Source organism: Lactuca sativa, chromosome 5 (assembly GCF_002870075.4).
Source record: "Lactuca sativa cultivar Salinas chromosome 5, Lsat_Salinas_v11, whole genome shotgun sequence".
NCBI classification, from domain to species: domain Eukaryota; kingdom Viridiplantae; phylum Streptophyta; class Magnoliopsida; order Asterales; family Asteraceae; genus Lactuca; species Lactuca sativa.
The window spans coordinates 282,564,377-282,591,324 of NC_056627.2; the positions used below are offsets into that span (position 1 = coordinate 282,564,377).

The 26,948-nt window shown below is 39.2% G+C and overlaps 3 protein-coding genes across 4 annotated transcripts; 1 reads left to right on the forward strand and 2 right to left on the reverse strand.

Annotated features, from left to right (window-relative positions):
- Positions 1–19,166: 19,166 nt before the first annotated feature.
- Positions 19,167–21,704, reverse strand: LOC111910191 (putative pentatricopeptide repeat-containing protein At3g15930). 2 transcript variants are annotated; one of them, XM_023905970.3, is made up of 2 exons: positions 21,568–21,704; positions 19,167–21,189 (listed from the first exon to the last, which is right to left on the reverse strand). In XM_023905970.3, the coding sequence occupies exon 2, from the start codon at positions 21,183–21,185 to the stop codon at positions 19,323–19,325; it is 1,863 nt and encodes a 620-aa protein (XP_023761738.1). In that variant the 5' UTR covers positions 21,186–21,189; positions 21,568–21,704; the 3' UTR covers positions 19,167–19,322. The 2 variants fall into 2 exon arrangements, with proteins under 2 accessions (XP_023761738.1, XP_023761737.1); XM_023905969.2 differs by lacking the exon at positions 21,568–21,704 and having other exon boundaries at positions 19,167–21,475.
- On the forward strand, positions 21,559–22,497 carry LOC111910193 (uncharacterized). The gene is made up of 2 exons (XM_023905973.3): positions 21,559–21,872; positions 22,204–22,497. The coding sequence occupies exons 1-2, from the start codon at positions 21,615–21,617 to the stop codon at positions 22,390–22,392; spliced, it is 447 nt and encodes a 148-aa protein (XP_023761741.1). The 5' UTR covers positions 21,559–21,614; the 3' UTR covers positions 22,393–22,497.
- LOC111910192 (uncharacterized) lies at positions 22,462–26,398 on the reverse strand. The gene is made up of 11 exons (XM_023905972.3): positions 25,904–26,398; positions 24,977–25,045; positions 24,504–24,599; positions 24,299–24,420; positions 23,992–24,187; positions 23,730–23,905; positions 23,503–23,632; positions 23,231–23,391; positions 23,073–23,158; positions 22,894–22,990; positions 22,462–22,827 (listed from the first exon to the last, which is right to left on the reverse strand). The coding sequence occupies exons 1-11, from the start codon at positions 26,213–26,215 to the stop codon at positions 22,782–22,784; spliced, it is 1,491 nt and encodes a 496-aa protein (XP_023761740.1). The 5' UTR covers positions 26,216–26,398; the 3' UTR covers positions 22,462–22,781.
- Between the last annotated feature and the right edge of the window lie 550 nt (positions 26,399–26,948).

A 26,948-nucleotide genomic window follows, 5' to 3' on the forward strand; every position in this document is an offset into this window, starting at 1 on the left:
TGAACCGTTGCGGTAGATAAATGGTTGTGGTATCTTAGTTCAAGAGGGTCACTTATGTTTCAACAATTTCCCCTAAGTGACCTCTTTAACTCCGGTTCAGGTATCAAGTTTGAGGAACTTGATCAAGATCCACCACAATTTTCTGATATTTTCAAGCCAAGTGATTCTTCTAGAAATTTCAAACTTGACTTCAGCAGTAGTATGCTTTGATCTTTCTACTGCGGTCTTGCAGATGTCAAGTTGTTTCTTGGGCAGGCGGTGCATAGCATTCATCGGAATGAAGTATTTGACGTTGTCAGCCTTCCGTTTGAAAATGATCCCAAGTTAGGGAAAGTTTGTTGCGCTTAATGATCTTTCTTCAAAGCCTTCGGTAGGCATTGGCACAGGTTCAAGTGGGGGGAGATCAAACTTCCTGATGATGGTGGGGTGGATATCCGCATCAATCTTGGCGAAGTCACAAACTGTATCCCTTAGAAAGGATTTGGCTTTGTCGAGTGCCATTTGCATCTTCGGATGCTTTTTTGCCTTGTTTTGGAATACTCTGGAAATGAGAAAGATTTCTTCTGAATTCATGCTTGGGAAATCTGCCTGAGTGCGTATGTAGTCATGCTCTCTTCTGGTAAGAGTGTACCGAACGAAATCAGCCTTCATGAACTTCCGCATATTGTAATTCTTAACTGCGGATGGTCTATCGTTAAACCATATGTTTTCCACAGAGGAGCCATGCTTCACATAAAAGTGATTAAGTCTTTCAAATTCCATAGGCAGTCGTTTGTGATCAGGGAGACTGTAGTCAAAAAACTCAAAAACTGCAAAATACTTGGCATTAGGAGAGATAGGAATATCCCAATATCCATCTGAGGGAGGTTCAGCATATGTGAGATGTGGAGTGTAGTCTTCATCTAGTAGTCTGCGGAGCGGATTGACCCATGAGTTAATCAGCGACTCATCTATCATTGTATCAAATCCGCATTCTCTCCATATGAGTTCAGCAAGCTTGGCCGCTTTCCAATCGTGTTTTATTTGAGCTGTGGCAAGAGAGTCTATGGAGCTCGCTGATGACATATTTTCATCAAGATTTTTTAGGTGAGGAGGAGTCTCAGGCCTTTGGAGACTGTTGTTTATAGGTGAAGAGTGAGGAGATGGAATATTTTGGGATGGTGGAGGTGAGGGCTGCGGTGTGGGAATCTTCTTTGTGGTGATGGGAGGGCTCTGATGGATGGAGGTATCCGAGTGGTGGACTTCTTCATCACTTCCCCCTCTTGAGGGATGCAACGGAGGTGCTTCCTCAAGCCATTGTTTAAGGCCATCCACCTTGGCACAGACTTCAGCAAAGTGAGATTTCATGGTCTCGGCCAACTGTGAGTTGTTTGGGGTGGAGGAGTTGAAGAGCAGCTTGTGTATATCTTTGGTAAGCTGGAGGATCTCAGGGCCATGGAAGTTAGAAGTGAGGGATTTCTAAATTCGGTTGATAGTGGCATGAAGAACAGAGATAGTGAACTCATAGGCAATATGAGTCTCATCTATCACTTTCTGAGATAATGAAGTTTGATCCACAATGGCTGCTTGAAGATCCTGTTTGATTGCGGTCACCTCAGTAATGAGGTGTTCCGCTGTAGCCATAAATTCCTGATGATCGGCCCTGTGGTTGTTGTCAAGGGACCGGATCCCCATTTCGACCTTGAGAGAGATGCGCTCAACAATCATACGTTCTCTCATCTCAAGTCTTTCAACACGTTCAATTAAGGACTGCAGTCCTAGAATATCTTCAGATGGAGGTTGGGTAGGTTTAATCGCAGCCAAAATTTGATCAACTTTGGCTTGGAGATTGTGGAATTCCTTCCTGGTGACAGCATCCTTCTTCTTCTTCTTCTTCTTCTTCTTCTTCTTCTTCTTCTTCTTCTTTTTCTTTTCTTTGGGCTTAGAAGTGGAATGTTGAGAACCACTGGATTCTTCTTCTTCTTCAAACATCATAAGGTTGTCGTCTGAAGGATTTGGTTTGTTGACCTCTTGGATGTCTTCATCATCAAAACCGAAGGTAGGGGCTGAGCTGAGTTCAATTGCCGGCTCTTCGTCTTGAGATGGGTTGACTGCGGGAGATGGAACAGGAGTTGGAGTAGGAGGAACTTTCGAGGTAGCTGCGTCTGCGGCTGAAGCTTAAGCTTTCGTCATATTGTCTGCCATTTGATCCATCTAGGTTTGAACCTTTTGGATTGTGGTAGCAGTATGGGCATTGCTGATGGCATTTGCCCAGTACTTAGCCACGGACAGTATTTCCTGTTCCTTCTGTTGTTGTTGTTTGACCTGTTGCTCCTTTCGGGCTTGGAATGCTCTTTTAAAGGCAGCATATTTCTTGATTTCGGCATCAGTAGTTGGCTGATACCGACTCCAAGAATCACTTGAGTCATCGTCGTCAATTCGTTGTGTTCGCACAAAGGTGTCCCTTGGGTTCATGGATCCTTGCACATGAGTGCTCACCGTGCCTAAACCACTTGGAAAGAATGGAAGCAGAGTAGGATTTCTTGGGCTTCCTTGGTCTCCTTGACCCGTGGTCAAGTCTGGCCTCGGCCCAGTTCTGGCATGGGCGAAAGAGATGCCCTGCGGATGGATTGGTGTTTGAAGTGTTTGGGATACATGCAAAAGGATGGAGTCTAACTCCTCAAAAGAAAAAATGTGCAGTCGGGAAGCCCTGGAGACCTTAGGGCGATCTCCAGATTTATCTACTTGAGATATAACTGGGGGATTGTCTCCACGTTCGGATGATGAAGAGGAAGAAACAATCTCACATGATGAGGTTGAGTGGTATTCGAGTGTGGTATTGAATGGATGTGCGGCCATCCCAAGGACTACTGGAGCCTGTTGAGAGGCTATAGTATCAGTCCAGTCATGCATTTGGCCAGAGGTTTCGGTTGTTTTTCTTTTCTTGAGGATAGATATTGGTTGTCTATCTTCCTCAGAGTCACCGCTCGATACAGTGGTGGGTTTGGTTTTGCATTTCTTTGAGGGTGCGGTTTGTTTTGGGGCATTCTTCTTAGGTGTACTAGATTTCTTTTTAGATGCCACCGATTTTCTCCGTTGAGAAGGGTTAGATAGTGTAGTAGCAGAGGGGGCTGCGGTACCCTCAGGAAGAATGGTTGTGGAAGGAAGAGGTGGGGTAGAAGGGTATGGGACAATACCCTCTGTGGCCTCAATATGATCTGAGACATCAGCAGTCTCAAGATCAAGCAAAGTAAGAATGTGAATGGGAAGCCTGCGGATAGGTCCAAATAAAGTTTGATCAAAAGAGGGATTGTACCTTTTGAGATCCTTAGTGACAAAGAAATTGATGTCACTGCCCATGTTGACACCAGCATCCGCATGTAGATCAGATATGCATAAGGACCAGAATCGAGCAAATGTGAGCTCGGTTGGGTTTTCCCTTGGGTGCTCTTTGGGGATATATTGGAGGAAATCATCCCAAAGAATCTAGCCATAATTGACATCGCGGCCCGTGTAGATGCTCCACACTAGTTCAAGGAGCTTCAAACCCATGTTGTCGATGCCTCCGGTTCTGTCAGATAGACAGCGGATGACGAAATGGCATACGAACTGCCAAACCGCAGGCAGTTGGTTCTTCTTAAACTAGGCCTGGCAATCGTGTCGTGTTCGGGTTGGCGTGCCGCGGGTTGGCGGGTTGGCGGGTCAAAATATGCCAACCCAAACACGACCCATTTAAATATACAGGTCACGGGTTGGCGTGTCACGGATTGGCGGGTTTGGAACATAAACCCATATATGACCCATGAACCCATTTATTTTTACGGGTTCACAGGTTGGCGGGTTTGTGGGTTAGATTTGGGTTCGTGGGTTAGATTCCATAAATAAAATTAATAATTAAACATGAATAAATTCTTGATGGTTGATGCAAACATATCTAAATTTTAGACACTTAACTACTTAAGTTTTAAAGTCTTAAACATCCAAATGAAAATTAAAAACATTCATAGAAACATGTTCAATGCCTCAATCGCTCATACAGCCATACACCGATACACCATTTGATTTAGGGAAAAAATGAGGAAAATCAATTGGTTACAAACTTACTTACGACCTTATGAGTTAGGACCACAAGTCAAAATATAAATACATTTAAAAATAAAAAATATATTTTTTTAATTAAAAATATAAACGGGTTGGCGGGTCAACCCATTTATTTTTTGAGAAACCCATATATGACCCGTTTAATAAACGTGTTGGCAGATTGGCGGGTTGACGGGTTGGCGTGTTAAAAAACTCAACCCAAACCCGTTTATTTCGTGTCGTGTCGCGGGTCGTGTCGCGTGTCGTGTCGAGAATTGCCGGCCCTATCTTAAACTCACCAATCCCTCGGATCGGTTTCTGATAACCCATTTGGTAGAGTGCGGTGGTGATGTCAGATAACGACGGCGTGAAGATCTTGATGGAGGGATGAATCAGAAGATTTATGGCAGACAAAAACTTCTCTTTGGTCAAGATGACCAAAGAATCATCAATAAGGTTGAGATGCACTTCTTGTCGGTTCTCCAAAGGTCGGTAGGCAGAAAAAGCACACTTGAAGAGTGTAGAAACAGGAACAACGTTAGTGAATGCGTCAAATGGACCAAACAAAATATGGTTCTTGAGAAACTTGATCATAAGCTTTGTTGGGGCATTGTACGACGGATGATCTTCAAACATTGATATGAAGTTGCTTGAAGCTATCGTTGGAGATGTAGAACCAGTTGGATTCATGGAGCCTGAAGCCTTGGATTGCTTCTTTGATGCACCTGATTTCGCCATTGAGAGATGAGAGAATGGAGTTCTTGAGAGTTATGGGAGTTTTGGAGAATTGAGAGAGAACAATCGTTTAAATAGAGAGCATAAACGATTTTAGTGAAGAAGACGGGTTTATAAAGGAGGTAAAAAGGATTTTAACCCTAGGTAAAAGATAGAAGAGAGTAAGAAGTCGAATGGGGTTTTTGGGGGGAATCAATGATTTTGGGATTAAATCTCAGCCACACGAAGATGAAACGGGTTTTGGAAAGATTTTGAGAGATCTCAAAAAGGGTTTGCATTTAATGGAGGATTAGACGCATGGAAATACGTCAGGTAATCGTGGGGGTGATGAGAGAGAAAGTTGTAACTGATGGGACGTGGTTGGGAGAGGAAAGGACAAGTTGAGGATGGATTTATTTGGGAATCGTTCTTTTTGTCATCATCCCTAAAATAGGTCTGATACGGGGTTTATTCAGAAAGGGAATGTGACAGTTTCTAAAGGGAATGTTTGTATTTTATTTAATGAAGGATCATTAAATAGCACACAAAGATTCGAGAGTTAATGAAACTGTTGGAATTTATTTAAGATGATTGCGGATGGAATCATCATTGCGGTTGAGAAACTTCATCGCGGGTGAACAAAGAAAAGATTTCAGAGAGAATCTGTGAGAAAAACACTTGTACAAAAATTAGAAATAAAAGATCATTAGAACCCATGAGAGATACGTATGACATATGGTTGCGATACCTAGACTGCGGTGCCAAAACCATCTATCGTATGTAATTCTCAGTTAGAACCGCAATGGAGACCAATGATGGTCTGCGGTAGCTAACACTTCAGAAAGAATTACGGGTCTGGATTCATCATTCCCAATATTTGTAAGAATGCATTGAGTTTTGCAGAGTCAAGTGCTTTTGTAAAAACATCAGCAATCTCTTCATGAGTAGGAACAAAGATGAGTTCAATATTACCTTTTAGAATATGATCTTTGATGAAATGATACCGTAACTCAATATGTTTTGTCTTGGAGTGCTGAATAGGATTATGAGAGATCGCTATAGCACTTTCAGAGTCACAGTAAATTGGTATCCGCAACATTCTATACCTGTAGTCTAGTAATTGTGTCTTCATCCAAAGAACTTGGGAACAACAGCTGGCTGCGGCCACATACTCGGCTTCTGCAGTAGATAGAGATACACACGTTTGTTTCCTTAAAGACCAGCTTACAAGTCTTCCTCCTAAGAATTGGCATCCACCTAATGTACTTTTTCTATCGAGCTTGCATCCTGCATGATCCGCATCGGTGAAGGCTTGAAGACTGAAGTCGTTGCTTGCGGGATACCATAAACCCATTGATTTGATTCCTTTAAGATACCGAAGAATTTGTTTGGCTGCGGTCATGTGAGACACTTTTGGATCAGCCTGGTATCTTGCACATACACCAGTTGCGAAGACAATGTCAGGTCTGCTTGCAGTGAGGTACATCAGTGAACCAATTATACCTCTATAAGTCTTGTGATCCACAGATTCACCAGAGGGATCAGCAGAGATCTTATAACCGAAGGCCATAGGGACCTTAGCAGAAGAGCAGTTATCCACTGAATACTTCTTCAGAAGTTCAGAGGTGTATTTTTCTTGATGAATAAAAATTTCTTGCTGAATTTTTTTGAATTGAAGACCTAGAAAGAAATTAATCTCTCTATTCATGCTCATTTTGAATTTGTTGGTCATGAGCTTAGCAAATTCATCTACCATGCCTTGATCAGTCGACCCGAAAATGATATCATCCACATATATTTGTACCATCATAAGGTGGTCACCATTTGCTTTTCTGAATAATGTGGGATCAATCACTCCTCTTTTGTACCCGGGTGAGACAAGGAATTCAGAGAGTGTCTCATACCAAGCTCTTGGGGCTTGTTTCAGGTCATAGACTGCTTTTTCAAGCTTGTAGCAGTGGTCTGGAAATTCAATATTTTCAAATGGAGGTTGCTGAAGGTAAACCTCTTCTTTTAGTTCCTCATTGAGAAAAACACTCTTAACGTCCATCTGGTGTACCTTGACATTTTTGTGGGCTGCATATGCTAGAAAGATCCGAATGGCTTTCATGCGTGCTACCGGAGCATACGTTTCATCGTAGTCAATGCCTTCTAGTTGACTATAGCCCTTTGCAACAAGTCTTGCCTTATTTCTGATGACAGAGCCAGATTCATCTAGCTTATTCTTGAAAACCCATCTTGTACCAACAATAGTATGACCTTTTGGAAGAGGAACAAGTTGCCATACTTTGTTTCTTTCAAATTCTTCTAATTCTTCTTGCATTGCAGCTATCCAGTCCGGTTCAAGCAATGCTTCTTTGATCGTTCTAGGTTCTACCGAAGACATAAATGCTGCACAGTGGCAGTGATCAGATAAGTCCTTGGAAGACCGAGTCTGGATACCTGCGGATGGGTTGCCAATAATTTGACCTGGTGGGTGGTCTTTCGTCCATACATGAAGACGTGGCATCAGATGATCAGCAGCTGCGGTAGAAGGGATATCTTGGATGTCATAGGAATCTGCGGTTGGGGATGGCAGTTCCCCTTGGATTTGAGAACATCCTGCTGAATCATCTTGATCTATTGGAGCAGAAATTTCTTGAGTAATCGGCAGAGGTTGAGGTTCCCCTTGAATTGCGGATGGGAGTTCCTCTGGAACCTGAGAAGGTTCCCCCTGGAATGCAGATGGGAGAGTGACAATTCTAGGATCGGTTCTAGTTTCAATATTCTCTATGAATTCAACATCTGAGTCCGAAGGTTCGTTTGATGGTGAAGCTTCATTTCGGGCAAGAATGTAAGCAGCATCAAGTACTGGAACCTCAACGGTTGCGACAAGATCCGGAGTAGAGCTTTCCCCCTCAACCGGAGAGGTGGAAGTATTGAGCGATACTACTTCAGATAGAGATGGTCCAGATACGTCGGCATGTTGTTGTTGAGCTGCGGGTGACACCAGAACTTCGGATAGTTTTGCCGTTTCAATGGGATTAAAAAGATCATCACAGTTGACTTCAACTAGATTCAGAGGTCCGGAAGCGACTGGAATGTCACTTTCCATGATTGCAGTGGTTTCGGTGGACGGAGGTGCGATGCGGATGTGAGAATCATCAAATTTCACATCAAAGCTTTCAATGATCAACCTTGTTCGTCTGATGAGCACTCGATATGCAACCTTGTTAGTGGAATAACCAAGGAAGATACCTTCGTCATACTCTGGTGCAAACTTGTTGAGTTGGTCTCTATTGTTGATCACGAAGCATCTACATCCAAAGATATGAAAGAAATGAACATTGGGTTTGCAATTGTTGAGTCCTTCATATGGTGTTTTATTGAGACGCTTGCACACGATACTTCGGTTTTAAACAAAGCATGTGGTTGCTACTGCTTCAGCCCAGAAGTAGAGAGGAAGTTAGGCGAAGTTAAGCATGGATCTGGCTGCTTCAACGAGTGTGCGGTTCCTTCTTTCTACTACACCATTTTGTTGCGGTGTATAGGGTGCTGAAAAGTTGTGAGAGATGCCTTTGGCAACCAGGAAACTATTGAGAAGATGATTAGTGAACTCAGTTCCATTATCACTGCGGATACGTCTGACTGGAAGCTTGATTTGAAGTTCGATTTCTTTGATGAAGTTAATGAAGATTTGCGGTGTCTCTGATTTGAGTCTGAGAAAGAAGACCCATGTGAAGCATGTATAGTCATCAACAATAACCAATATATACTTTTTGTGGTGAAGACTGGCTACGGTTAAGGGACCGCAGAGATCAATGTGTAATAGCTCCAGTGGTTCAGAGATGGAAGAATCCATTATTAGAGGATGGCTTGCTTTTGATTGTTTCCCGCATTCACAAGCTGGACAAAGGGTATCGTTGCTGAATTTGAGAATGGGGAGACCGCGGACTAGTTCTCCAGTGATGAGGTTGTTGATGTACCGAAAGTTGAGATGAGCTAGCTTGCGATGCCATAGCCAGCTGACTTCGCATACAGCTTTGGACAGAAAGCACAACTGCAGTTTACCAATGATGAGAGAAACATCCAGAGGATACATCGTGCCTTCGGAGAGAGATTTGATTAAGCAAGTGCTTCGATCACTCGTCATTATGTAACAGAATTGATCGTCAAATTCAACATGATGTCCTGCTTTACATAGTTGGCCAACACTGATAAGATTGTGTTTAAGGCTTTCTACATAAGCAACCTTCTGAATGGAAAAGTTCCCCGCAGTGAGAACACCGTAACCTCAGATGACACCGTTTGCATTGTTGCCAAACGTGACATTTCCGCCATTGCATATAGGCCTGAAATCCCGAAGGTACTCTAACCTTCCGGTCATGTGCAAGGAGCAGGCACTGTCAATTAACCATTCTTCTTCTTGTTCCTCCTTACACAAAGCCTGAAAATTACATGGTTAGTTTAGGCATCCAAACAAGTTTGGAGCCAGGGACAATTGATGTATTTTTAAATGATGCATAGTCCGAGGTTGTATGGACAGGTCTTTTGTCAACTTTTAGACCTAGTCCTGGGTGTTTGTTCAGATTTGGATTGTTGTGAGTTTTTTGAAAAGTACAAGGTTTTTGACTTGACATGAGATAAAACTTTTTGACATCTGCACTGACATTTACAAAAAGGGAGTTTGTCATTAAATCTGACATTATGCTTGGTCAGCGGTTTATAGAGCGAATTGGACTTGGTATTGGTCCGAGGTGGGTAACTTCTGAAAGATTTGACATTTGGTTTCTAAAAAGTTTGTTTTGAGTGAGGTTTAGCACGTGTAAATCTTTGAGTCCCTTTAGATGGATTTGGTAAGATTCCCTTCCACTTGTTTTGATTTGATTTTAAAAGTGTTGGAGTGGGTAAAATTCCTTTCCAATTAGGGTCTTTTGAGGAATAGACCTGAAAAATGTAGTTTCTTACAAGTTTGACACCTTTTTGGGCTATATCAGAAGTAGCAGGAATGACTTTTGAAACCGAACTTTCCTTTTTGTTCGTTTTCATGTAAGAAGAGTTTTTTGAAATGTAGTTTGTGAAAACAAATTTTTCTGGACTCTTGGATTTTGGAATTCTCACATGTTTCTTATTTTTTGAAAAAATTTGTCTGCTTGTGTTTCAAGATCTAATTTCTTCTTTGAAATCCCTTTTTGCCAAGGATTTTGGTGAACTGCAGTCATTGTTATTCAACTGTGGTTTCCTGGAACTTTTTGAATGATTTTGAAAACGTGGGCTAGAATCATCAGAACTTGAGGATTCTGGAATTTGAGAGCATTGGCCTACTTCAAAGTTTTCTATAGGTAACTCATGAAAAATTGGCTGAAGAGTTGTGGTTCCTTGAACTGATGGTTTTGATAGAGATGATTTGACTACCGCAGAGTAGGTTTTAGATGAAACTACGGTGGGGCACTTCTGGGAAATTTGACTACAGTGTGGAACATTGTGGTCTGAGGACAAAGATGGAAAGTCCTTTGAGACTTCAGGGCCTTCAACAACAATTTCTTCATCAACTACGAATGAAGTTTGAGAATTTGAAAGGGTGGTGCCATAGATGGGAGTTTGATCACATGTGTGACCAGAACCCTCGGGCACAATTTCCTCAATGACACAATTATTGCTCAAATTGTATAATCTACTGAAGTGAGTTTTGATATCTTCGGGAAAAGTCTTGTCATTGACAGGGAAATGAAATTCTCTATCAGGAGGGACATACACTCTGTCTTTGTTGAACCGGGGTGAGGAATCCATTGCGGTAGGATACCCATTTGACCAACCCCAATTATATGTATTGTCCATGGTTCCATTGTTTACCAAATTTTCAATAGCCTCACTTTCATTAAATAATTTTTCAATTAAGAGATTTAAGCGTACAATTTCTCTCTGAGCTAAATCTCTCTGGTTCAAAGCTATCTCTAATTGGGTTTCACTTAGCATTATAGCATCTTTCTCTAAATCTAAATCCTTCTCTAACATTGCCATCTTAAGTCTCTTGTTATCCGGTCTTCCTCTCACATGGAACATCTCTTGGGACGCAATGTTCTTCTCATCTAGGGCTTTGTTATAGTCTGTAAGGACGGCAGCACAAATGTCATTAAGATCATCTATGTAGGGTTGACAGTCATGCATACTATAATTTAAAGTTTGGATCATAAGTTTTACCTATTCAACAATGCTTAGAGTCCCATCCTTTGCCATGTAGTAGTAGTTTTTGTTCAAAATTGCTAACCCATCATCATCCGCAGTGGCCAGCATGCAGATTTTCCCTTTTCCTTTAACACTGCTGATGGTCTCTTCTTCATCTTCTAATGACCAAACTTGGTGGTCTCTTTTAACTTGAGCCACATATCCCCTTGCCTTTTCTTTTTCTTCCAATTCTTGAGCCATTCTAAGATAGAATGCTCTGTCCTTGACTACATTGGCCTTACAGTCTTTTGCGAAGTGATTTTCTTTACTGCATTTGTGACAAATCACAACATCAGTCTTGTCTTCAGATTGAGTACCGGAGTCATTGTTCTGAGGAGACTGCGGTACCTCCTTTGGTTGATTGTTCTGAGAGCTTTTAGGATATCGAGAATGGTTGTTCTGAGGACCGAAGTTACGGTTGAATGGAGGTTTGTTGAATTGTTGATTCTTGCGGAAAGAAGAAGGTGGTATGCGGTTGAACTGTTGGCTAACCAGAGCAATAGCCTTCTGAAATTCTTCTTCATCATCATACTCAGAATCCGCTTCGTATAACTGTGGTGGGGTATCATACAATGAAGAGTAGGGTGACTGCGGTGGAGCTTGTGCTAAGAGAGCAAGTGGTCCTCCGAAGTCAGCACAGTCTTTGAGTACAGTGGATTCTTGTGCTTGAAGCTCTCCATAGAGTTTGTAGAGTGATAAAGAGTGAATCTTCTTGTCGCCTTGGACTATCATCTGTAGTCCAATGTCTTCCTAAGCCATTAAGGAACTGGAGATTGGTTTCATGGTTGCTACAGATGGTACCAGCATTTGATAACTTTGTGACTATCAGGTTGAATCTCTTGAAAGAGTCTTCCAAACTTTCACCTATATGAGCTTTGAAGTTGTTGAAGTCGTTGAGTGCGGTAGTGAGATTCTTATCTTGTGCTTGTTCTGAGCCTTCATACAGGTTCTTGAGTACATCCCAGATCTCTTTTGTTGACTTGCAGTTTATGATAATATCAAAGCTGTCAGGAGCAACACCACAAGAAATTTCATAAAAAGCAACAACATCATTTTCCATTTTATCGCGATCATCCTTGGTGGGACGGCTCATGGTTGGTTGACCTCCTCCCAGCCTGGTTGCTGCGCCATCAATTTGGACTGGTGTAAGGACTGGAACGTGTGGTCCTTCTTCCATGGATCGCCATACATCTCTACCCAGTCTTCTTAAGTACCTCTCCATTCTTTGTGACCAGTGATGATATTCATTAGCTACCAGTATTGGAGCTCGATTAGAACCACCAACACTATTGGAGACATTCAGAGATAACGATTGTGCCATTTTGTTTTTTTGTTTTTTTGTTTTTGTTTTTGTTTTTTTTTTTTTTGAGAAATGAGCTTTAGTGGTATAGAAGGCTTAATGAGAAAAATCAGAGTTCCGATATTCAAAAAGCAACCACTTTGGCTCTGATACCAATTGTTGAGAGAAAAACTCGGAGACACACTTGAACAAACGTTAGAACAAGTAAATTGCGGAATAGTTAATCTCAAAGGATCTAAAAGCTCAACAATAATATAGTTAGATAGTTAGATAGTTAGTTGCGGAAAGTAAAGAAATATAAATGACAGCAATTGTTATATCAAGAATACACTTAAACTGATTCATAACAGGGAATGCATTCACTCCAAGTTAATAAGGAAGATCAAGTTTAGTGATTAAGTCTAAAAGACTTGCTCCGAAGAGAGGTTATAGTTTGATATGTTTCAGTAGCAATTTAGAGTGTGAAGAGTAGTAAGATAGAGAAATGAAGAAGATAACTTGGAGAAATATATTCAGAATACTTCACAAGTCATCAAGTAATAAGAGAGATGGTTGAAGAAGAAATCTTGTGTAGTAAGAAGTTGTGTTTAATACATCAGAAAGAGTCTCTATTTATAGAGTCTCAGAACTAAACAACTACTCTATAAGCAGCCGTGCAAGGCATGCTGGTTAATAAAGTACATTACATAAAGATAAGAAAAACATAACAATGGATTGCGGATGCTGAAAAAGAACTGACTCCGGGTGCTGAGATGATCGCTGATGGTGAACCGTTGCGGTAGATAGATGGTTGCGACATCTTAGTTCAAGAGGGTCACTTATGTTTCAACATGCCTTGTGACTCCAATTTACTCACAGAAGTGGCGAGTTGAGTCATTTGTTGTTCCAAAGTCTTGATACTCGCCTTAGTCTCATTTTGAAATGTTTGAGTACTTGTGGCTAAAATCTTGACAATGTCTTCCAAAGACATTCCTGATCCGCTTGAACTGCTTCCTTGTTGCATGTTTTGAGGTTGGAATTGAGATTGATGAGGAGGTTGATTTGACTGGAAATGTTGTTGATAGTTTTGTTGATGATGCATTTGATTTTGAAATGGAGGTCTTGGTTGATAAGGTGGCCTTGGCTGAAAATTGGCATTGGGTTGGTGCCAATTTGGATTGCTTCTTGGCTGAAAGTTTCCTTGCTATTGACTTGAGAATCCCATAGCTTGAACCGGCTCTACATCTTCTTGTAACATTGGGCACATATCGGTAGGGTGTCCAACTTGGGTACAAATACCACAAGGTCTAACTGCTGGTGGTTGCACACCCTTGTCCTTAGCAAGCATCGTCACTACTTTAGTCAACTCAGACAGTTGACTCTCAATTCTTGGAGTAGAAATTTCCTTCACTCTTCTTGGTGCATCACTATACCATTCTTCTTCTTGAGTTGTATGCTTGGACTCTTCTGCCATGTTTTTAATAAGAGCTCTAATTTCTGTTGGAGTTTTATCAGCTATTGATCCACCACTTGAAGCATTGAGTAATCTTCTATCCCAAGATGAAATTCCCTCACAAAAATATTGCAACAACAGATACTCTGAAATCCCATGTTTTGGGCATCTTGAACACAATTTCTTGAACCGTTCCCAATAAGAATGCAAAGCTTCTCCTTTTTGTTGTTTGATACCAATAATCTCCCTGCATAAGGCTAAAGCTCTCATTTCTGGAAAATATTTATCCAAAAACATCCTTGCAAGTTCATTCCATGTTATGACTAACCCCAGTGGTAAGTCATATAACCACTCTTTGGCTGAATCTTGTAAAGCAAAGGGAAATGCCCTTAACTTAATTTGGTCTTCTGTAACTTCATGTGGCTTCATACCCACACATACAACATGAAATTCTTTAAGGAATTTATGTGGGTCCTCATTCTCAAGACCACGGAATGAAGGTAACAGATGAATGAGTCCAGACTTCAGTTCAAAGTTAATTGTTGCAGGGTAATTAATGCACAAAGGTTGTTGTGTAACATCTTGAGTGGCCCATTGTCTAAAGGTTTGTTCATGTGGTGGATTTGGAGGTGGATTCCCTCCATGGTTGTCTCCTATGATAGGAATTGGGATAAAAGTTTCAAATTTGGGTAAAGGTGAAGATGGTGGGGTGGTACTTTTAGATGTTGGTGAAGATGTGTTTGATGGATTTGATGAAGAAACTTCGGATTGTTGTTGTTTCTTTAAAAGTCTAGCTTGCTTCCTTCTTTGTTTTGCAGATTTCACTATCTCTAAATCAAGTGGTAAAGGTGTACCTGTGCGAAAAGATCTTGGCATAAACAATTAGTACTACCGTATCCCCGGCAACGGCGCCAATTTGTTTGGTTGTCAAACCAACAAATAATTGGATAAAATAATAATAAGAAAACTCAATACACTGCTACTTCATACACTAGAGATAGTATAGAGTAAGTAGGGTCGGTCCATAGGAATACGTGACTTCTTATTTAGCCATATTCTCACACATCATACAAACAATATTAAAATGGGGGATTATGTTTGAACTCGAATTAAATCTCATAAATAAACAAGATTAATACTAAAAATCAATAAAAGAAATACATTTCCAATTCGGATTCCTATACATGCATTATGTTGTAGGATGTAATATGATTGTGATTCATGTTCAATCTAGGTTGGTAATTTAGATATTAACAAACTCTAATACCCAAGTTGACAAAAGTGTTTTATTCAAAACATGTTCTTTAAATAAAACTTCATTTAATTGATTCAATTCAAACAAGCTCTTGGATCAAATCATTAAATGACATTAAGTTCTTGTAACAATTACCAACAATGTTCAATATTCCTCATAAGCTTGGGATATGAACATTTAATCTTTGATTACACTGATTTTGATCTAATTACAACCAATCAAGTGCATGTTACTAACATCAAATCATAAAACATATACGAATTTCACAATTTGATTAACTAGATTGATAAGAACCCTAATTCATTGATCAAGTGAAAAGAGAACCAATCAAACATGTAATTAAGTCAAAATCAAAGATTAGTAGATAATAAACATAAAGTCAAGTGCAAATTACAACTTAACAACAAACACTTAGGAATCCAGAATCAGAAATGATAAAGAAATCAGCCACACATGTCTAAGTTAAACTACAAATTCAACTAGTTTGGTCTTCAAATTAAGTTACAAAATGTAAAATAAAGTGTTTCCAAGATGCTAGATGATGAAATGATACACCAAAATCATCCCCTTGAAGTCTCTTGTAGAAGTTATGTTTTAATATGCCAGAAGAACATGATAAATCGGAAGTTAAGAATTCAAACTTTGATTAGATCACGTTACACGTCCCGTGTAACATATGCCTTTCCATTACACGGCCGTCTAATGACTCTGATGTGCTGAAATACTTCCAAAGCGCGACCGCGTAACGTATGCCTTACCAAAGCGCGGGCCGTGTAATGCAGTTCATAAAAGTCAATTCCTGATTTCTTCATTTCTTCCATTTAGCTCTGAAAGTTCTGAAATTTCACCGAGAGCTTCCCTTGACCATCCTAAGCATGCTCCAATCTTCAAATCACCCTGAAACATCCACAAAAATGGTGAAATATCGATAGATCCTCGATCATGTCCTTAAATGCAAAATGCAAGAATGTTACACTAAAAATGCAATTCAATGCTATAAATAAACATGAAATTAGCTTATGAAAAAGTGCAATTTATGCACCTAACATTGGGCCTTAAGAGTTGAGCCTGGATTTTGGGCTTGTTGTACTGGAGATTTCGATTATAGAAATATATCTATATGTCTTGGGCCTTTGTGTTGGGCTTGCCATTCGGACTTAAGTTTAAGAGTTGGGCCTTGGAAGATCCCATTTAGTATTGGGCCTTGGTGGGCCCAATGGGCTTGGGTTATTTTTGGGCCGGGTAGTGGACTATCTTTAGACCTAATGAGTGAAGGTTTGGTCTTAGATCTTAATTGGGTTAATTGTGGGTTTTGGCTCAGTGTTAGAGGTCGGTGTGCAGCAGGAACATTTATAGGAGTTGTTCATCATCTGAGGTGAGTCTTCTCACTATACTTACCTTGAGTGGTAATTTTGTGTGACCGGAGGGTATTGTATGTTATATTGAGTATTGTGATATCCTACATTATGTCTTTGTGATTTATGTTATGTATTATTCAGAGCTTTACTGAGTTAGGACCGGAGGGTTCCATTGAGACACATTGACCGGAGGGTCTTATTCGAGATATAGCCATGAGAGGCTAATGAGTTATGTGTGGTATTTTGGGGAACTCACTAAGCTTTGTGCTTACTGTGTTATGTGATATGTGTTTCAGGTATTTCTCAGGATCGCGGGAAGGCGCCGGCTTGATTGTACACATGAGATGGAGTTATGTTTTGAGGATCCTGAATTTTTATTCAACTATGGATATGTGTTTTTGATAATTTGATACTTTGGGTTTTTGTGAAATGTGTTAATGAGAATTATGTGATTTTAAAATGAAAAATTTTGTTTGAAAATTTACGGTGTTACATAACTCCTACCTCCTTCTGGCTGATTTTTCTTACAACAACATCTATCTCCAGTATCGATGTGATGCCATTTGAGCTTCTTTATGGGAGGAAGTGTCGTACCCCAGTCTGTTGGAGAGAGTTCGGTCACAGGGTCATCAGAAAGATTGAGGTGGTCATTTAGACGACATAGTTTAGTCAGCAAATCAGACAGAGGTTATAGACAACTCAGAGTCGGCAGAAGAGATATGCTGACAAACATCGATCTGAGTTGGAGTTCCAGGTCGGCGATATGGTTTTACTGAAGGTATCACCCTGGAAGGGTGTAATACACTTCAGGAAGAGGGGCAAAATTGGGCATCGATTCATCGGGTCGTTTCGAGTAGTTAACAGGGTAGACAGGGTGGCCTATCGATTGGACCTGCCTGAGGAGATCAATCATGTTCACATCACTTTCCATGTTTCTTACCTATGGAAGTGTGTAGTTGATGATTTAGCAGTGGTTCCTTTGGATGATATTCAGGTTGATGATCTTCTAAACTATGTTGAGAGGCCGGTGGCAATTTTGGATATGAAGATGAATGGCTTACGCAACAAATTGGTTCTATTGGTCAAGGTTCAGTGGCAGTCTGATGGGTTTTGAATGAACTTGGGAACCTAAGGCAGAGATGTGAGAACACTACCCCGAGTTATTCACAGCATTAGACTTCAAGGACGAAGTCTAATTCAAGTGGGGGAGAATTGTAACGCCCAAATATCAAGTAAACTTTCATTTTTAACCCAAAATGTAAATTAGTTGCAATATTGGTCATTACGCCATGCGTACTTGGGTCGTACGCATGACGTAGCTTGTTAAAAAGGAATGTGTGTTTATGTGAGTACGCTGGGCGTACATGGCTAGGGAGCAAACCCTAATTTTTAGGGTTTAAGCCCTATTTAAACATCCTTATCCCCTTAAAACCCTTTCCTTCATCATCCTCCATCTCCCAAATCATCCCTTGCTAACCTTAATCCATTATGTGAGCCTTTTTAGAGCTTGAGAGTGTGTCTTTGGGTCCTTAAAGGAAGAAGAAGGTGGTGGGGTCATCTTGGAAGCTTCAAGTAATTGTAGATCTAGAACTTTCACCTTGCAAGCAACCTCCAGAAGGTATAAAGCTTGGAACTTGATGAGTTATTTGCTTAGATCTTGCTAGTCTAGAGTTTGTGTACATTTTTGGTCCCATAGTTTTGGTCTAATGGAGTGTGAGCTACTCCAGGTCCTTGAAATGTAGTTTTCTATAGTTTTGAGTTCATGGATTCATAAAATCGAGAGCTTGGACACTCTCATTAAGCCATGAAAGAGTTTTGGAGCCTTGGATGACTTTTGGACTAAGGATTTGAGTTTATACCCTCTTGTATGCATGCAAATGGATAAAGTCAGAGACTTTATCCATTGAGACGTCCCTTTTTACCTAGATCAGAAGTTTGGTGCTTTGGCTTACCGCAATAAGGACTTAATGATGAGATGTAGATTCAGCGTTGGTACGCCCAGCATACCTGGAGGTACACGCAGCGTGCCTTGTTTGTAGCCTGTAGTCTGGAATACACCCTCTGCGTTGGGCATAGAAGGGAGTACACAGGGTGTACTCAGCCTAGGTGAGACCTTTGAATTTTTGACCTTGACTTTGACCAGGAATTTGACCAAGTTTGACTTAGGGGCATTTTGGGTAATTTGAGCAGTAGTTTGAGATTAGGTCCATGTGTGTTGTATAGGTGACCTGTAGAGTTGGTGTTTGGAGCAGCAATCTATTCAGTTACATTTCAGACTGTGGGGTAAGTTTTCCACACTGTACTCGTAGGTCGAAGGCACCAATGTCTGCCCACGAGGTCATGTATCCTAGTATGTAGGATGTTGCTATGCTGTAGTGATCTGTGAATCTGTATGATTATCCGTGTTGTTATATGATTTATCTGTTTCATATATCGACATAGTGCAGTATGGGTTGAGGCTTTAATGCTATGTGCGTAAGCCAACAGACCAGGGCATTCCAGGCTGATGAATTATTAGGCCGAGACAATCTAGTCCAATGACTGTGGGTCCGTGGTAATCCAACCCGATGGTTGTAGACCCGAGGGTAATCCAGTCTGATAACTATGGATCCAACATGCATGTTTGTATATGTTTTGTTATGTGGGGTATTTTAGGGGGAACTCGCTAAGCTTTGACTTACGGTTTAAGTGTTATGTTTTAGGTACTACTGATGATCGGGGCAAGACGAAGACGTGATCGTACACATTCGAAAGTCACATATAATAAGTGGTTTTTCAAAAGTCTTCTTTAACGTATTAATTATAATAAATGAGATTTTCATATATGAACTTACTGTAAAAAAAATTAGGACAAATTTAATACCAATAATATAACAATTTTAAACGACATATATTTTTCAATATTTTAACAGTATTTAGTTTTGGTAATAAAGTTGAGTAGTTTGATCGTTTAAAGCTTAATGTAGGAGATGTGAGGCTTCATTTTAGTTACAACATTTGTTACTCCCACTCTCCGAAATCAAGAAACGTCTCATTACTCTGCGGTGTATACCCAGAAACTTTCAAATCATGTGTTATCCTCTCCAACATCGAGTATATCTCATCACATCGAAAATGAGATCTATCACATACTACAAATTCATGAATGCTACCATAAACCTCTATACAACTACACCCCGGGGTTTTCGTGACCCTTTTATTCATCATTAGATTTCTTACTTCACGTAAATCTTCCCACCTATTACAAGCTCCATATATATTACACAACAATACATACCCTGCACCATTATCCGGCTCTAATTCAACAAGTTTTCTAGCAACTATTTCACCCAAATCCACATCTTTATAAATCCCACAAGCTCCAAGAAGTGCACGCCAAACTACCGAATTCGGTCTAATTGGCATTACGTTTATAAACTCATAAGCTTCACTCAAACGCCCGGATCTACCCAAAAGATCAACCATACACCCGTAATGCTCCACCTCTGGCTCAATTCCATGGTGAATTCTCATGTCATCAAACAACTTTCTCCCTTCATCTACCTTGCCACTGTGCATACAAGCACAAAGAACACCAAGGTAACAAATCCCATCTGGTTTTATCGATTCTTTCATCATCTCATTAAACATGTTTATCGCTTCATTTCCAAATCCATTCATACCATATCCAACAATCATATTAGTCCAAGTAAACTTGTCTCTCTTCACCATTTTCTTGAAAACATCTACTGCTTTACCAACTTCTGCACACTTAAAGTACATGTCTATAAGTGCATTTCCCACGAAAACATCGTTTTTTATTTTAAGATTGTGGCTCTTGTCAATACAAACCTTCACCCACTCACCTAACTCGAGTGCACCCATGTTCGCACATGCTGTGACAACACTAACCATGGTGAACTCATCGGGTTCGATTTTTGCATCTTGCATTTTCTTGAAAAGTGTTAAACTTTCCTTGAACCTGTTTTGACTTACATACCCGTTAATCATTGTAGTCCATGAAACCGAATCTTTTACCGGGATCCGATCGAAAAAATCACGAGCTAAATCGAATTTCCCGATGTTGAGAAACCCCGATAAAATCACTGTCCATGAAATCACATCTCTTGTTTTCATGTTTGTGAAAATTTCAAGCGCAGTGTCCATTTCGTGACAGGTGGCGTACGCATCGAGTAATGCGTTATTTAATTTCACATTTGGATCGATTTTGTTGTTCTTGATGTATTGATGAATGTGTTTGGTTCCATTGATGTCTTTTAGTTTTGAGCAAGCTGATAGGATTGAAACGAGAGTGATGAGAGTGGGTTTGACTTGTGTTTTCTCCATTTTGTCAAAAAGATTTTTTGATTCGTTGAATAGTTTGCTTCTGTTGTAGCTAGTGATCATGATATTCCAAGCTATGGGGTCGTTTTTTAAACTTGTGTCAAAAACCCGTCTAGTGTCATCCATGTTTCCATATAAAGAGTACATGTGTAGTAGCGATGTTTGGACAGCTGGATTAGAATCAAACCTGAATTTATATACATGACTATGTATTGCCTTACCGATTTTTGAACTGATGGATCGTGTAAATCCTTTTAGCAGAAATGGAAATGTGTAATGATCGGGCTTCAGATTCGTTCTTAACATCTGTATATACATGGAGATGGCATGTTGGGTAAGGGCAGTGCGAGAGTAGCCCTTGATCATGGTATTCCAAAGGAAAACTTTTGGTTGGGGAGTTTTGTCGAACACTTGGCGTGCGTAATTGATATCCCCCAAATGGTTAGTGCAACAAAAGATGATAATCATGGAACATACAAAAGGGTCTAGGCTTACACCTGTTACGATGGTTTGGAGGTGAATTTGTTTTAGTTGATCCATTGATCTGCAAATGGAAAAACGAGAAAGTAAAGGGTCTGCTTTTAGCATAGATAGGTACATCGTTCCAAGATACCAAGTTATGGTGTTTTAAGTTTAAGTGCATATAATATACTAGTGTAAAAGACCATGAACAAATAATATGTTCCTACGCTTGTAAGGATTACTATAAAACTTTTTGGTCATATTTTTATTTTTATTTTATTGAAGAACTAAAAGATATCACTCAAAATGATTATTATGTCGTATAAGACTAAAAAAAATCAATCATAAACAAATACCGTAAAAAAAATCACTATATTTGTTTTAAAAATAAATTTCAATTTTAATTTGTGTATTTTTGTTTTTCTTTAGTGCTGTGTGCCAATCAAATACATCCAATTACCAGATAACATAAAAAGTCGCGGCAAAAGGATAAACGTCTCTCTCGACATGGCGGCAGCGGTGGCGGCAGCAATTCAATCTCCCCGGAAACAGTCGTCGGCGATATCGGTAGGGCATCAGCGAGCGACTGGTGTGAAGAATGCAATACTACATATCAGGAGAAAGTCCTTCGCCTTCGAGCATCGTGTCACGACGGCGTCGTCGCCTTATTCTGGTGGTAGGTGCTGTATTGTTGCTGCTTCCAATTCCCCAAATGAAGAAGCAAATTCAAATGCCGATGACCCTGATCTCTCCTTCACGTCTCAGGTCAGAATTTTATCAAAAATTAGTTTAATCTGTCTCCATCAAACCTGCTATTCAACAAACAGCTGGTACCTCGAGAATCTGGCTTCAGTTGCCTGAGTTTACGACAACTGTTTGATTTATCCTCTATACGTACTATTTGGTTCATCCATTTACGATAAAGGATAATGGAACATGATTGGTGCTCAAAATCTCATATAATCGATCAACTTCTAGTGTTTGATCTTCTATCTGTTTCTGCTGGATATCTCTTCTTCATATGCTATTTCATTCATACATGACAGATGATAATAGTGTTTGAAATCTCATATAATCTTGCTTTGTTAATGAGCAGGAAGATGTGAACTTCTTGTTGAAGCTCGGAGGTGGATCCTTGGCAGGTGCAGCTGCCATTAAGTACGGCAGCATCCTGGTGCCACAGATCACACAGCCAAACATCACTCAAGCTCTCATTATGATATCTACTCCTGTTGTAGTAGCTGTTTTGATTTTAATAATAGCAAGTCGTGTTGAACAACGATGAAACCTTTTCTTATTCCAACCAACAATCATTTCATATTTTCATTGTAATATTAAAATGTAATAGTGCAAGTAGTATCGAAATTTGAAATCAAATATATCAAAACCACCGGGGTGCTACTACTGGTAAACTCACTATCGGCCGTTTGAACAAAATTCTTACAAGCAATATTAATTAATGTTTTAGATACATGAAATGAATCATCAAGTTTCCACCAATACTGAAATTTGATGAACTTTGAGATATGATTTCTAAAAAATTGAAGAATTGTTTGACGTAGTATATTTCGATTTCGTGAGCAAGCAGCATTTGATGAGGATATTCTTTTAATCTTTGGCCACTACGTTAGATGGAAGAGAGTATTAATTAATTAATTAATACATGCTCTGCTTCTAGAAGTTCTCCTTGAACCAATTCAAAGCTCCTTTTACAACAGACCTGCAACACAAACAAGTGTTGGTATGAATCTTACAGTATAACTAGAAAAAATAAATAAATAAATACCCGGCAAAGTTTGTTATCTTCTTCAATGGGTCATCTTCATCAGCTGAGCTGTCACTTTCCTCAGCCACAGGATCCGCTTGAGTTTCTGTGACTTTAGCTGAACCAGAAACGAAACCGATAATTCTAAAAATATAAATAAATAAATTTTAGGAGAAAGTTGAGATGAAACTAGAATTTACCAGGTTGTTGAGAGCGAGAACGGGGACGGGTGGAGGTGGGGTTTTTCAGAGAAGCAAGTTCTTCAAGAAGCTCACGTTCTTGTCCACTAGAGAGTGATTATTATTAGTTGTATAAAAATAAAAATAAAAATAAAAATGAAATTGATAAGATTTGATACCTGATACGTCTAGGTATACTAACTTTAATGGTGAACAAATGATCACCACGTATGGAAGGTCTGTTGAGTTTAGGAGCACCTTTCTTTGCCAAGACAAGAGTATCACCAGGTTGGGTCCCTGGAGGGATCTGAAGTTCAGTCATCCCCTCAACCGTCTTCACCTGTTACACATTACCAATACCATGTCCTTTTTCGTCATTTTATATATATCTCAATTACTTCCTTAAAATAATCAATCAGAATCAGAATTCACCAAATTACTGATTTACTACCTTAGCAACAGTTCCAAGTATGGCATCAAGATATGAAATGGAGATGGATGACATTAGATTAATCCCGTCTCTTTGGATCTCCGGGATTTCTTCAACACCAAGGTAAACATACAGATCTCCGGGAGGACCTCTGCTCAAATCAAAACACAGCTAAATGCTACTTTTAATTATTATTTATAAATATAAAATAGTATAATTATACCCCTGAAAAGTCAAAACATATATACCCTTTTGGACCAGCATCACCTTCTCCAGCAACTCTAAGGATACTACCCTTGCTGACTCCAGGTGGAATCTTGACTTTGATATCTTTCTTCACACGTATCCTCCCTTCACCCGAGCATTTCCGGCAATACTCTGATATCATTTCACCCTTCCCGTTACAATTTGGACATACAGAAACCTACAAAATAAAAACAATACAATTACAAACTATAAACAAGCAATTTTTAAGAATAATAATTTCAAGATTTTCAAGTGTGATTTTACCTGCGAGAACATACCAAAAGGTGTTTGTTCGGTTCTCATGACTTGACCTCTGCCGCCACACGTGGAGCATATCCTCATCTTTGATCCAACTTTTGCTCCGGTTCCAGTGCACACGTCACATGTTTCAAGATGAGACAGCTCGAATTCCTTTTCGGTTCCAAAAATGGCTGCTGAAAATTCTAACATCATGTCGTATCTGGAAACAAAAAACAAAAAAAAGAAAGCGTTCTTTTAAACTTATACAAGTCCCAAGTGGCATTATTATGAGTATGATGATGACACGTGTCAACTTAACTGACTAACTCACCGTATATCTTCACCTTTAATAACAGTAGTGGCACGGCGTCCTCCAAATCCGGTTGTGTCACCACCAGCAAAACCACCCATACTAGTCCCAAAGAATGTCTCAAACAGATCAAACGGATTTGTCTATAATAAAAATTAAAATGTAAATAACAATAATATATACAAAAATGGACACAAAGAATATATGAGTTGAGAGTAGTTAGTACAGCATAAGCGCCAGCTTGTCCTCCCCCAACTGTGCTTTTAAGTCCATCTTCACCATAGCGATCATACATGGCTCGTTTCTTGTCGTCTGATAGAACCTGACAGTGTCAATGTACTGTTTTTTATTGCAATAATAATAATATTATTATTATTTTATTTACCAATAAGTTTCTGAAAGATTGCCCGCTATTACTCCCACAATTGTCTATTTTTCCTAATACAAGCATCAATGTAGTAGCTTTCATAAGAAAGTCTACAGTTTAGGGTTTAAAAGAGGGGTATAATATAGGAAAATTTGTTTTCCTTTAGATAAACAATTTTGTTGCAGCCAGTCATAAACTGATTATCTGACCCCCAAATAATGTCATATTTAAAATCAACAACTTAAAGCTTTCACTAATTCACTGCCATAAAAAGGTGTAATATCATGGAAACCAGGTGTGCAAGGAACAGTTTTCTTCTCTCCTACACATACCTCATATGCAGCACTGATCTCTTTAAACTTTTCGGTAGCTCCTGGTTGTTTATTGACATCTGGATGATACTAAAAAAATAAAAGAATATATTATATCAGAAGTAAGTAAAGTAAAGGAACTTTCCATGATCAATCTTCAGGCAATTAGTAACAACTTGTCACTAGAAAATCAGACTAAACAGCTACATAATCATGAAATTCAATTACATCAAAACAATGCAAATTATAAACACAAGAAATCTTCTGGTTTTCGTATTGGAAAACTATTATCACAAACATACAATGATACCATATCGTTTTATAATGAGAATGCTTCAATAATCTTTTTATATTTTTGGACCACAGCATCTGTGTTTTTGTTACGAATTACTACCAGCTTCTGTTAGTTAAGGAGAGAGACTATGGCTTAAGTACTTAAGTGAGATTTTGGCTAAGGCTGAACTGAGGATGAAGATGCAGGCTGACAAACATCTAAGTGAAAGAACTTTTCAAGTTGGAGATTGGGTTTACTTAAAGTTACAACCTATAGACAATATCAGCAACTTCTTAGTTCTCACCTACTGCAATCAAAGCTAATTAATTGTCACTTTAGTTCAAAAGCACATCCAAACACCCTGCTATTCAACTCTTGGATAAAGAATTCACTCCCTCTTGTACTAAACTTTGATTTCTGTAACCAAATTCGATATAGACTTACAATCCAAAACTAAAATCCATTGGATTTGCAGTACATAAAGTTCAATTTTTCTCTAAATGGAGATTTAAGAATTTGAGAATCACTTACTTGATTACAACGAAGAAGTACCTAACAAGATCTCTATAACTTGGATTTCAATTTGCTCAAAGAGAGCACATGAAAACAATGCAAATATCATATCAATATACCAAGAAAGCAATAGCCCTAACAACAACAGGGAACCCTAATACCTGGCGAGCTAACTTTCGATAAGCGGCTTTAATGTCTTTACCCGTGGCAGACTTGGGAACTCCAAGCGTAGAGTAATAATCCGCCGCCGCGAATACGCAAAATCCTCCACCGCGCTTGCCGTACTTCTTCCTGTTGAATTGCGAAGGCGACGAGAAAGAGACGAAACTCCTGTTGTTGCTAATACGGGTGAACGAGAGTGTCCCACCACCGAAGAAAGACGAAGAGGATGACGCGGAGGGTGAAGGAGATGGTAAAGGGTCTCGAATGAAGTTGAGAGAGGATGAAGGGATTAGAGAGAAAGATGCCGCCATTGTTGAAGTTGTTGATTGTGTGGAACTTACAAGAAGCACACCAAGTGTTCGATGATTTGCATTGCGTTCCTCATTTGTAAGTGGTAAAGTATGATGATTGTTGAAGATCAGGAGGCGTGTAAATCAGAATTTCGGTTAATTTGCAGAAAAATCGAAAAGGGTGGGTCGGAATTTACAATAGAAGATGTGGTTCAAGGAATAATCTCACGTTTCCACCGGTGTAAAATGTAAATGTTTATGCGCGTACTGTAGAAAAGTTTGGCAAACATAAATGTTAAAAAAATAAATTAATTAATTAATTAATTAATTAAATTTAAATCTACTCTAATAAATAAATGAAAGTTTTTTTTCCATATGTCCTATTTTCATTCATTTGGACACATGGTATTTTGTAGAATTTTTTAATTTTCTATTTTCTCCTTGTTATTTTATTGTATTTTTCATTTTATTAAATTAAAATTTCACATTTAATATGTAAGGTAATATACATGTAAGGTATTTATTAAAAATGATGTATATATGTAATGTATTCAATACACTAAAGTCTTATTAATTTTAATAATTCAAAAAATTTCTCATTTTTCTTTCAAATTCAAACTTTTCAATTTGTTAAAATTTCATATATTTATTTTTTAAATAAACTCATGTAATACATGGGTCTAACACCTAATAATAAAATAAACAACGTTAATCATTGCTGTGATCGGTTCAATAATTTGTTGGTTTCGTTTTT

Bases quoted from the DNA above. Each gene is read 5' to 3' on its own strand.
- LOC111910191 (XM_023905969.2), bottom strand. From the start codon at position 21,245: ATGTACCTATCTATGCTAAAAGCAGACCCTTTACTTTCTCGTTTTTCC.
- LOC111910193 (XM_023905973.3), top strand. From the start codon at position 21,615: ATGGCGGCAGCGGTGGCGGCAGCAATTCAATCTCCCCGGAAACAGTCG. The intron at 21,873-22,203 runs GTCAGAATTTTA...GTTAATGAGCAG, and splicing joins ATCTCTCCTTCACGTCTCAG to GAAGATGTGAACTTCTTGTT.
- LOC111910192 (XM_023905972.3), bottom strand. From the start codon at position 26,215: ATGGCGGCATCTTTCTCTCTAATCCCTTCATCCTCTCTCAACTTCATT. The intron at 24,188-24,298 runs GTGAGTTAGTCA...TTTTGTTTCCAG, and splicing joins ATTAAAGGTGAAGATATACG to ATACGACATGATGTTAGAAT. The intron at 23,392-23,502 runs GTAGTAAATCAG...AATGTGTAACAG, and splicing joins TACTTGGAACTGTTGCTAAG to GTGAAGACGGTTGAGGGGAT.